Below are 12348 nucleotides of genomic sequence, written 5' to 3' on the forward strand. Positions count from 1 at the left end.
CTAAAAAGGGAGACTCACAAGACCACAATAACAAATGTACCTGAGAGTCGCATTTGCATGAAGGACCCATGACTTCAAAAATAGTTATTTTCAGAGGTCATACATCAAAGTATCCGATGTCTTGGACTACGAAGAAAGAAAGATGTAACAAATGGACGTCTGTAGCTTTAGGAGAAAAGTTTTCCCGGGGGGGTTGGGGGGGGGGGGGGGGTGTTGGATTAGAAAGTGAAATGACCACCTCATCCTAATGAAAGACAGAAATCCCCCATGATGCTCTAGCATGTTTTCTCATTGGCCTCCCTTATGTGCAGGGGCCACGCTCCCTTACAAAGAATACTCACCCCTGATTAGTGTACGCAGACTGCAACGCACCATAGTTTTCCTCTTAAATAAGGAATAGTGGCAGAATCATAATTCTAGAATAGAGAGAGATTTTCCAAAATCGAAGATACGCAGAGGCGCTCTATAAACTTCAATAAAACATTTTACCAAAAAAAAAAAAAACTTCAATATAACATAGTAGCGTCAGGGGCATATCTGTCAATTAGATAAATCAGGATTTTCTTTTTCGTAGAAGGTAAAATGGTACTTCTACCCAAAAAAACAAAAACAAAAAAGGTAAAATGGTACATAGTACATACCGTAAATCAGTGTTGTCTCCTAAATTAATTTCGGGTGTTACCAAAAAAAAAGAGGAGAAAATCGGAACTCGAGCCACGCCAAATAAAAGACTTTTCTGGAATCTGACAAAATAGACAGGGGTTTTGATGACATTTCACTTTTCACATAAACATTGATAGTGTGCAATTTCATTTTTGAGCTGCGTTATACAAAATCTTTTCTTTTTCCCTGAAACTTTGGCCAAAAAAAACTTCGAGCCTTTTTCAAACCGAAACCCTCCATTTTCTATTTAATCCGCCCTTCCACTTCCTCACGACTCATGTACTAGCTGCTCTCCGCCTCTCCCTCTTCTTCCGTAACACACACACACACACACACCTTCTCTCTTTCTCTGGGTGTTGTGCTGTCCCTCCTCCTATCTCTTAGCTACCAACCTTTGAGCTTCAAAAATGTCTTCCGCTTACCAGCTTCTCTTCTTCCCCCAAACTGCTTATTCATCTGTTCTCAGCATCGAAGTGGTAGCTTGTGCACTCCTTTTGTTCATGCTCTTTGGTTTCTGGTTTGCTCCAGGTGGGCTTGCTTGGGCTCTCTCGAAAGCTCAAGCTCGAATGGCAATCCCCGGACCATCTGGGTTTCCTCTCCTTGGGTTGGTATTCGCCTTCACTGGCCCTGCGACTCACCGTGTTCTTGCTAAGCTCTCCCAAGGGTTCAATGCCCTTCAACTCATGGCCTTCTCTGTGGGTTTCACTCGTTTCATCGTATCAACTCACCCGGAGACTGCTAAAGATATTCTTAACAGTTCGGCCTTTTCTGATCGACCTGTTAAGGAATCTGCTTATGGTTTGCTCTTTCACCGAGCCATGGGTTTCGCTCCCTTTGGGGAGTATTGGAGGAACTTAAGGAGAATATCGGCTACTCATTTGTTCAGTCCAAAGAGAATCGCTAGTTTTGGGACTTCCCGGAGTGAAATCGGTTTGAAGATGGTTGAGGAGATTAAGACTTCGATGGTGTTGAAGGGAGAGGTCGAGATGAAGATGGTTCTGCATTATGGATCGCTCAACAACGTGATGATGAGTGTGTTCGGGAGGAGTTATGATTTCAAGAAGGGTGGAGACGGGTTTGAACTGGAGAGAATGGTCAGTGAAGGGTATGAGTTACTTGGGATCTTTAACTGGAGCGATCATTTCCCTATTCTGGGTAGGTTGGACTTGCAGGGAGTGAGGAAAAGATGCCGAAAACTTGTCTCTAAGGTGAATGTGTTTGTGGGAAAGATAATTGAGGAGCACAGGAGAAGGAGGGTTAATGGGGTTCTGGGTGATGATAGTGTTGGTGATTTCGTCGACGTTCTGCTGGACTTAGAGAAGGAAGACAGGCTCAGTCAGTCAGACATGATTGCTGTTCTTTGGGTTAGCCATCTTCTCCTTCAATCTATTTTCCTCTCTTATCTCTGTTTTCCTTTTAATCATTATTGTAATTTGTTTTGCCTTGCCCAATATCTTTCTAAAGTTCCATTTTCCCATTTTAGATGTGTTGGTGATTTCTGTTTCATCTTTTATTATTTACAGCTGTGACTGATTAAACCCACTCTGTGATTTTGTTTTTACAGGAGATGATTTTCAGAGGGACAGATACTGTAGCCATTATTCTGGAGTGGATTATTGCAAGAATGGTGCTGCACCCAGAAATCCAGTCTAAAGCCCAATCTGAAATTGATGCTGTTGTGGGCACTACTCGTATAGTATCAGATTCTGATCTACAGAACCTCCCTTATCTGCAAGCAATAGTGAAGGAATCCTTGAGAATGCACCCTCCGGGTCCCCTTCTCTCATGGGCCCGACTTGCTGTCCATGATGTTCACATTGGGAACTACTTTGTCCCTGCTGGAACAACTGCTATGGTGAACATGTGGGCGATAACCCATAATGAAGCTATATGGTCAGAGCCCAATGAGTTCAAGCCTGAGCGATTCATGGAAGAAGACGTGAGCATTATGGGTTCGAATCTGAGGTTGGCACCTTTCGGGTCTGGGAGAAGGGTCTGCCCTGGTAAGGCTATGGGTCTTGCTACTGTTCAGCTCTGGTTGGCTCAGTTGCTTCAGAACTTCAAGTGGGTTCCTTCTGATTCTGGTGTGGACTTGTCCGAGTGCCTGAAGCTTTCTCTTGAGATGAAGAATCCATTGGTATGCGGTGCTGTTCCAAGGAATGTTTGATGTTTGCCTTGATTCTGGGTCTGTGGTTTCTTTTTTGATGGGTGTATGGAAGAAGTTACTTACTCTACTTAGTTGTAATAGATGGATTAAGATTGGAACTTAGGTTTAGTGAAGAAAAAACTTGCTAGTTAATTAGGTTTTCTTGTTTTGAGGCTTTTGTTCTGGGGCCTTTTTTACCTTCTTCCACCTTCTTTTGTGTATTGCTGATGCTGCTGATATGGTGGAATGTGGATGTTGGGTTGGGCTCATGTTTCATTATATACAATGCCAACTTGCGACTGATTTTCTATATTGACAAGTATTTCTCTTCAGATGTGATGGTAAATGGATCTTTAATTTGTAATTTTAGCTATCAAGTGGTCATGGGTTTGAGTCTGGAAACAGTCAAGTCTCTTTGCGAAAGTAGGGGGAAGGTTACGAACATTATGATCCTCCCCAATAATGTTCCTCCCCAGACCCTGCGGTGGCAGGACCCGAGCGGAGCCTCGTGCATTGGCAATTGGGTATTCCCTTTTAGTTTGAATCAATAAATTTTCAAGTATCACTTTAATACCGAAACTTGGAAAATGGAGATGAATGTTTCAAAGTTGGTCTGCTCATCTGTTTTGCTCTTTTATATTCAAAGTTGGAAGTGGGACATGAATGTTTCAAGAAACAGAATGACCTTTTTGCTGATTATGCATGGGTTCTACTGTAACTTGTCCAACATAAAAAAAGGGTTACCACCTTCTCTGAGTAAAAGCTTTACGTGTTGCCTTACTAAGTTAGCTAATTGGTGAATGGTGGTGGCCTTGTGGGTTGGCTTTTTTTAGCTGATCACGGCATTCATCTTATGCCCAACCTTAATATCACTTCAAGTCTTTGCTACTGTTTTAATTAGATATCGCATGCTCTGAATCAATTTCCTTATTTCATTGTGTATTATTACTCATGATATGATAGCTGTGCCTTCCTAAGTAAGTAAAAGTGAAAGAAAAATATGGTTGTGTTCCTCATGATATGATGCCTATGCCTGCCCTAGCAAGCAAAAGTGAAAGGCACCCCAAAAAAAATTCTTGGTGTTCATATTGGGGGGCTTTTGTTAGGTGAAGGTTTGGACATGTTTAAGTATTTATCATTCATCCAACATGTGACAATCTACATGTCAAGTCAATGTAAAAAATTATGCTTGAAGTGAATGAATGAAAGCTGATACATTGTATTTTTGTTTTGCCTTCCCATGTTGAATGTTCTACCATTTTAGGGTTGAAGAATTTTTAATGAGTGAAACCATTCTCTATATATGTTTTTCTTGTTTAATCAATTGATCGTTAATCCTCGAATTGAAAACCTTGATTGCAAAACAACACGAAATCGAATAAAGTAGAAACTTTGATCTACAAGAACAAAAGAGATGGCAACAATTAAAAGGATCAAATTGGAAAAATTGAGCAATGAAGTAATTCAACTTCTTCACACTTTAGAAAGTCAAAATAAAGGACAGAGAGGAAAAAGAAAAACTAAGAAAAGAGAAAGAAGAAACTATAATATAATTGATAAGAGTAGCATGAAGCCATGAACCCTAAAGATTGTTGTAGGAGTGTTGTTTGAGAATCCTGAAACCCTAAAGAATTTCAGACAAAAATAACCTTGCACAATCAGACAAAATGAGAGAGAGAGAGAGAGAGATGGTGGCAGCCGGCTAGAGGTAACGGGGCAGTGGGGGAATCAAGGCGGAGCTCACTGCGGGTGATTGGTTGGGAGGGGTAATTAGGGGTCATAAGGTATCAGGGGAGAAAGGATGGAAGTTTTCTCGAGGAGTTAGAAAAGAAATTTTGAATAGGAGAGTTTGAATAATTACAAAGCAAGTATAGAGGACTGATAGAAAATTTCGCTTAAAACAACCACCTGAGTCAAATTATTAACAAAATACCATAGCAATGTATTAATTTTTTTTTTTGGGGGTTAAAGAACGCCACCTGATTGTGTCCAAGGTGTGGACACTATGCCTAGACACAACTGGGCATGAAATGACCGCCCAGCCCTTACCATGGCACTTGAATTTTCTGCCCTGGAATGGGGGCTGGGTGGTAGTTCCATGCTCAATTATGTCTAGGCGCAATGTCCACGCTTTGGACACGACCGGTTAGCGTTCCTTATCCTTTTTTTGTTTTATTTTGGGGGGGGGGAATCTATATAAAAAACCCATTTCTTTAAAACAATTACTGGCCAGAATTCAACAAATTGGCAAAATACCATGAGATCCAGAGTTTATTTTAATACTCCTTAACACAATTGAGTCTCTTAATTGGTTTTGATTCTTCATGAGATCTCTAATGTGGTGCCATAATGGGGTTGATTGAGGGAGTACCTGATCTCTTAGAAAGTGAAAGTTAAGAAAAGGAATTAAGCCCTATACAGCCCTAAAATTAAGCACATGTTCGCACTCACATGCCTCAATTAACCATTGGTTATATGATAATATTATATCCTTATTACTTTATATATGCTTGCATGCCTTTGTGCTCCTTTATCCCTTGCAAAACCTTTTGAATGAAACATAGTTGTTTAATTATTCACTAAACATAATATGATTCATCAGTTTTAGGGTTTGTGGTCATTAACTAATTAATATGAGCTTTTTTCTTTTGATTTGCCCTTTACAGTACAACCACCAAATGATTCCAGAATAAGAACTCAAGCCCAACCATGATGTGGTTAACCTCTTTTGTGGGTTCCAAATCCTTGACAAACTAAATCTTGGAGGTGTCTCTCTGCCCCTTAAATGCTCTTCTCCTTTTTAACATGCTTAGGGGATTTGTACAAGTTGCTTTGTTTTCTCCTTCAACTGATTCTCATTCTTCTTCTATTTATGTTCCTTTGTTAGCCATTGCATTATTATTTTAAAATTGAGAATATCATTTTGTAAATCAAAATTGGTGAAAAAAGAATCGTAATCTTAATTTTATTTGCCCTTTTAGATAACGTATTTTTTCTTTTAATGATGGTAAAATCCTATCATTTTACACATGAACTTGAAAAGCATGCAAATTAAAACAATGGCAGTTCTTGAGATTTGAGAATAACATTAGCTTTAGGACCAAGTATTGGAATCCCTTTGTCCAATTTTTTTTTAATTTTTTTGGGTATGAATGAAATTATATTCAAAGGAGCAAAGAGAATCTTTCTCCTCAAAAAAATAGAAGGAGAAAAAAAAAAATACGAGGAGAAAGCTTTACAACAAAACAATAGACTAACATACAACCAAATCAAACTGAAGGGAAACTACTTAAGGAGGAACAAAAGGACATAATTAACCCTAATAGCCAATCACCTGATTATGATGATAGAATCATGGGTGGATCTTTCACAGTGAAGGAAGGAAGGAGAACTTTCCCCCCAAAAAAATAATGGTAAGTTACTCTTAAATTTTTTTGAAAACATTTTTTTTCATTACTGTCTTCAAGAATTTTTGAGAATAAGACAAATGGCAAAGAAAAGAAATTTACAATTTTTTCTACCACTTTAGTTACAATAAAATAGTACCCAATTTTTATTTTGGGTGCAAAAAATGTAGTACCCAAATTGAATTTTAGATATGGAAGTTTCTAATTGGAACTATAGTGGTTAAAAGTTGAAATCTGACCATGACACTGATTTTACTACGTGGTTGAAAATTTATCGACAAATATCACAAGGTCCCTCTATTCACATGTTAAACTTCAGTCCAATCAGAGTTTTTGTATGATAAAAATGATTTCAGGACTTTAAGAGTGTGGGTGCATGAAACTATAGTGGATGTTTAATGAATATACATGAGAAGATATTGCATTACATTGCAGGGTAAATGATTGAATTTGAGACAAAAATTTAACTTGTGATCAAGCTAGTGAATTCCCTAAATATCTAACGATCAAATTTGTGAAAGAATCAGATCATATAATTGTTATTTAAATTTTCCCAATTGCAGCTCAGGTTCTCCTATCTTGTACATTGTAGTTACAATCACACATGCAAGAGTGTGCAGTATCAGATGGATTATTAATTAATTCCACTTAAATGAGTGAATCCCATGTGTGCATTTAAATCATTGGAGACTCTACACAATAGCAAACTCAAAGCATCTCTAAATAAACATGCAAATTATCAAAGGCATTGGTGCTAAAAGAAAAGAACGCTAGAGGGCATCTATTATTTTATATATATATATATATATATATATTCTTTGACCATTAACTATATAAGTTGCTAGAGAATTTAGAGACTGTAGGCTTTCTCTAGGCAGCATTATGAGAATAGACAAAAAAAAAAAAAAGAAAAAAAAAAAAAGAGAAGGAAGGGCGGGGGGAACATAGTGAAGATAGGGTTGGGGGCCTATATGTGTTTAATTACGGTCAAGGTGCACTAATATTATGTCAACTAATTTAAAATTTACAATGAAGCTTTCTCAAAATTATTGTTGAAACAACATTTTTTTTTTTGGAATATTAAAAAGAGCTTTATTCAAGAGAACATGTAACACACATGGTTTCTAAATTACAAGCATCAAGAATCGGGACGTGGAGCGATAATGGTTAATCAATCCTACACATTATGGACCAGCCTTTCCTAGCAAGGGAATCAACTTTATTTCATGATCGATGTTGGCTTTGTTGAAATAATATCGACAATTTTACTTCTAAAGTACAAGCATCAAGAATCCATGGAGTAGATAATGGTCAATCAATCTTACACTTTAAAGACAAACCATGCGTTCGTAACAAGAGAATCAACTAAACTATTGAAACAACATTGATAACTTGTCGAATCACGTATATCCTTATTTGCATTGAGTGATTATTTTTTTTATTAACCCACCCAAATTTGATCCGCTAGAACCCCACCCATTACAACCTCTAAAGTACTAAACTACCCACCCCTGACCCCACTACCATCTTTTTCATTCTCCATAGGGCCAATGAAAACATGAAGATTCTACCAAATCTGTTATATTATGAAATATATAAGCACATGGAGTGGAACTAAACTATTCAAGGACTGACTTGGTGAAGGTATGATTTGGGCGGCCATGCACCTTTCCTTTACCAAAACTATAATAAACTAAATGTAAAGAGAGGTGGCTGAGATTTTAGTCACTCAAAGCTACTTAAGAGAATGATTAAAATTAAGAAGAAAAGAAAAGTGCCTAAGAACATTGTTACCCTTTAGCTTTCATGCTTAGATTGGATGATTAGTGTGATCATCATATTCTCCTGTTGGATTCTTTCCAAACATCTCCAAAAATGGTTATCTATTGGATATTTTGGATATTATACACTCTACAATCTTTTGTACATGTGGGTTAATTAGGAGTTAGGAAGTATATCTATATTAACAAATCCAAGTTGAGAAATCTAACGGTTTTTAAAGCATCAAAAGTCTCTTAGGAATGTGATTTGATTTCAGTGAATTATGGTTTCCATGCCTTCCCTCCTAGACCTTTCACATATAGGCAACTGTTCATATGAGGTGGGTTAAGCTGTCTAACAAGCTCTCTAATCATACATTCCTTCATAATCGTTGCCACTAGCTAAGTACTTATTGATCATGATAGGTTAATTATATAAAGTTCCAGAACATGTTGAGTCAACTTGGCGAGACAATAAGGCTGTGTTTGATATGCATTCTTGGAATGCATTCTAGGTTGATTTCGCATTCTCGAACGATAAAAATAGTTTTTACTAATTTTCTATCATAGGAATTTACGATGACTCTCTAAATTTCTGTCGCAAAAGAAAGACGATATGTGCATGTTATGTGGGTATATATGCTTGCGGATCTTTATCACCTCTAGTTGGCTGCCCGGCCCGGTTCCCCAGTTCCTCTAACAAAGGGGGGCTGAAATGACCTCTCTATCCATGCCCAAACACTTTGCCCGGGTGGAGTCCACCATCCCCCTATTAGAGGAACTGAGGAACTGAGCCGGTCAGCAAACTGGAGGTGATAATTTTCCATATGCTTGCATATCTGGGTTGATTGCTTTGGGTTTCAGGCGATGGACACTAACATTGGAACACTTATTGCAGCCCAAGCAAAGGCAACATCAGTTTTAACCAAAGAAATTGTCAAAGGCAACATCAGGCCTCCACTCATTCATGCCTGTTTTTGGACCTCCTATAATAATAATAATGCTAGTGGATGATAATGAAAGTTGTTGAATAATTTAATTTTTTTAAATATTAGTATTATTTTTTTAATTTTTTAAAAGCATGTGTTAGAGGGTTCTTTTTCGAACAAGCACCTAAGTGTTCATTAAGTGTCACTATTGGAAAATAATGCCAGAATAGTCAACAAACATGTTATAAGAAAATACACAGTTTAAACGAGTGCAGCAATTACCAGAGGAGCTTGCGAGGATGTTTTATTATGAAGGACAATTTACATGTACTCGATTGCACCAAAAGGGACATCTAGAGAAACAAAAGTCCAAAGTTGATATCCTTAATTACCATGCGAAACCTAGAAAAACTAAGTAGAAAACCACAATTGGGAGAATTTTGCATCGGTAGTTTGTGCAATATACAAAGGATTTTTTATATCCATTTATTTCACTAGTAATATGGTACTTGAATTTACAAAAAAAAAAAAAAAAAAAGATTTCTGAGGGAGAGTTACCGCCCAGGCGTCCACACCCGGTCATAGAGGGAGCAAAATGACTGCCTCACCTCCCATGAACGGTGGACATAACGTTTGCCTGATGCTTCTGTGCGCCAATCCCATTGGACCCAGGGGCTATGCTCCCCCACAGGAAACACTTCATAGGCAAAGGAATTTGGGTTTGTGGTTACAAGTCACATAAGTGCAAAGTTTGCCACTTGCATGTTGAGACATTGTAGAATTGAATATATTTTTTGTGATTCTAAGTTGTGTATTTCTGTGATTTTTTTTAATTTTTTTATGGGTAATCAGAAAAGTGAATCAAAATAAAACAATAATGTTCTTAAAGAAAAACAAGGAAGACAAGCCAAACCAACAAAAAGAAAAACATAACCAGGAACCTTACAAGACAAGTCTTATGACAAAATTCCAAAATCACCAAATTATGCTAAAGAAGGTGAAAAGGGATAAGACCTAATCAGCTTTAAATAGACCTACTACACAAATTAAAACCGACCATTGAAATAAAACAAGGTAAAAGATGGCTCTAATAGGGAATAATCAAGACAATCCAATCCTTCCACTAAGTTTTTTCTCCCTTTGACACATCAAGACAATCCAATCCCTCCATATTGCTCCTTCTCACTTTGAAACTGCAAAAAGAAGCATAAAAATTTAGGTACTATACTCAGATTAGAGCATTTTGTTTCCATTTCTGATGAAATCTGGCTCCCAATGAGGTTAAATGATCTAGCATGTTACTTGAATCACACTTGAAAACCAAAAGGATCCTGTGCAGTACCCTGCCCGGGCTGCACGTGCAACGTCGGACACAGCGAGACGTGAAAAGACCACCTCAACCTTGTTCGGGCAAGGCGCTTGGGCAGAGGTAAGGTGGTCTCTTCACGCCTCGCTATGTCTGATGTTGCATGTGCAGCTCGGGTAGGGTGCTACACAGGAGCCGAGTCCACTTGAAAAGCGTACTTGCACGATTCCCAATTTTCCATTTAACGTGCTTCTCAACTATAAATTTGTATTTAATAATTTTATTCCAAACATAAGCAATTAGTTGGTTTCTTAATGGTCCAAATAGAACCCACTCTCGAAGATCTTGAATAAACCCAATTAACCCACATGCTATCATTCTTAGAAGCAATTTTCCAAATTAGCTTCATGATGGATGCCTTATTAATATTTGTCGCTCTTCTTAAATTTAGACCTCGATCAGTCATCTAAAGGTAAGCAAACTCTTTCTTAACTAATAGAATGGAAAAACTTGTTATCATCAATACCTTTTCAAAGAAGAGTAGACACAAGGGATTCAATCTTTTTATGTATGGAACTAAGGAAATAAAATACCAGACCACTAAATGAAAAATTCTTGCATTACAAGTACAATTCAATGACTAGTATTCTGGCAAAGGAGAGAAGACTAGCTTCCCATAATTATAATCTTTTACGAAGCCTATCAAGAATAGGGGTATAATGACAAGCAATTGAGGCTTATGGAATAAAAGAGAGAGAGAGAGAGAGAGAGTAAAAAAGGGAAAACCTAAACTCATCGTCTGAGTCACTAGATTTTGAGAAGGGCAAGTCGAGTAGGAAAACTTGTTTTTCAACTATGCTTTAAAATACATGAAAATGATATATTACGAACAAAATTATTTATACATATGAATGTATGAACAATTGATGGAAATTGAAAGTATTGTCTGGCCCATGTTTTTAAAAAAATACGATACTGCAACTTAAAATAAACATAACTTTTTCATTCTGAATCCAATTTTTATGATTCTTAATGCGTTGAAAAGCTTATATCTCGAGTATTTTATAATGGAATAAAATTAAGAAACCAGTTTAACTAAATCATATTGGAAAATCTAATTTAAAATAGGTCCCATGAGGCTAATAATGGAATCTTTTATAAAATTATGGGAAACAAAGTCATATTCAAATACAAAGATTTTAATAATAAAAATCATATAAATTATAAGAAAAGTAGTGTCTTTGTCCATTAGTGTGGCGTACGCCAGCATTCGCATGTTTCTATCGTGAGCGGGGAATCTTCACGTACATGAGCGCACGTAAATGACTCACAACCGTTCAGATAGAATCAAATCTTTGAGAATATTCCATCTGAACGGTTGTGAGTCATTCATGTACGTGAGCGTACATGAAGATTCACTGAACTGGGTGTTTCTATCTCTCTCCTCCTCAAAACAAGGAGGCAAATGTGTCTTTTCATATGGGGAGGAAAGAGATAGACTCATGGGAGTATTGGCATAGGGCACACTCTCGGGCAGAGTTCTGTTTTCCAAATTATGAAACTTGAACAGATTTCAAGATTGTTTGACCCACCATTGACATGGTCAATTATTTTCTAGGCATTTTGAGAATTTATAAGGTTACATCTCTCAACTATTTTGAGATGTTTCAAAACATTAACGAGGAGTTAAATAAAACCTTTAAGGCTATAAAATAGATCCCACACATTATCCAAGAGCATCTGTTCATACACAAGCATTGAATGACAAAATGAGATGTCTACATTTACATTTTCGAAACAACAAATAAATCGACCAATGCCAAAGCTGTCTCTGATCGACAACCAAGTGGTCAACAATCCATCTTCAAACTTTGTGAAATCCAACTTTTGTGTTCCATTATCACATCCATTCTAGCAGGCCCAACTAAGTAGGACCAACAGTACCTTCTTGGGAGGTACAAGTACAAGGCCGTGGTTGACCTTTAAGCCCAGTCCAGCACAGACTCGGCCCACACCCATTGACGATCCTTTCCAGAGTGCAAAAGTCCAGAGTCCAGACAGACACCACTCCACCATAGTGGCAGTGTCCCTCTCATCTCTCCCCAAAAGACGAGACCAGATGCTTTGCTAATTGCTT

At 37.5% G+C, this 12348-nt stretch overlaps 1 protein-coding gene across 1 annotated transcript; it reads left to right on the forward strand.

Moving 5' to 3' along the window:
• Nucleotides 1-1047: 1047 nt before the first annotated feature.
• On the forward strand, nucleotides 1048-2865 carry LOC122653599 (cytochrome P450 78A5). The gene is made up of 2 exons (XM_043847493.1): nucleotides 1048-2027; nucleotides 2228-2865. The coding sequence occupies exons 1-2, from the start codon at nucleotides 1071-1073 to the stop codon at nucleotides 2828-2830; spliced, it is 1560 nt and encodes a 519-aa protein (XP_043703428.1). The 5' UTR covers nucleotides 1048-1070; the 3' UTR covers nucleotides 2831-2865.
• Nucleotides 2866-12348: the final 9483 nt, after the last annotated feature.

Source organism: Telopea speciosissima, chromosome 3 (assembly GCF_018873765.1).
Source record: "Telopea speciosissima isolate NSW1024214 ecotype Mountain lineage chromosome 3, Tspe_v1, whole genome shotgun sequence".
In the NCBI taxonomy this organism is placed as follows: domain Eukaryota; kingdom Viridiplantae; phylum Streptophyta; class Magnoliopsida; order Proteales; family Proteaceae; genus Telopea; species Telopea speciosissima.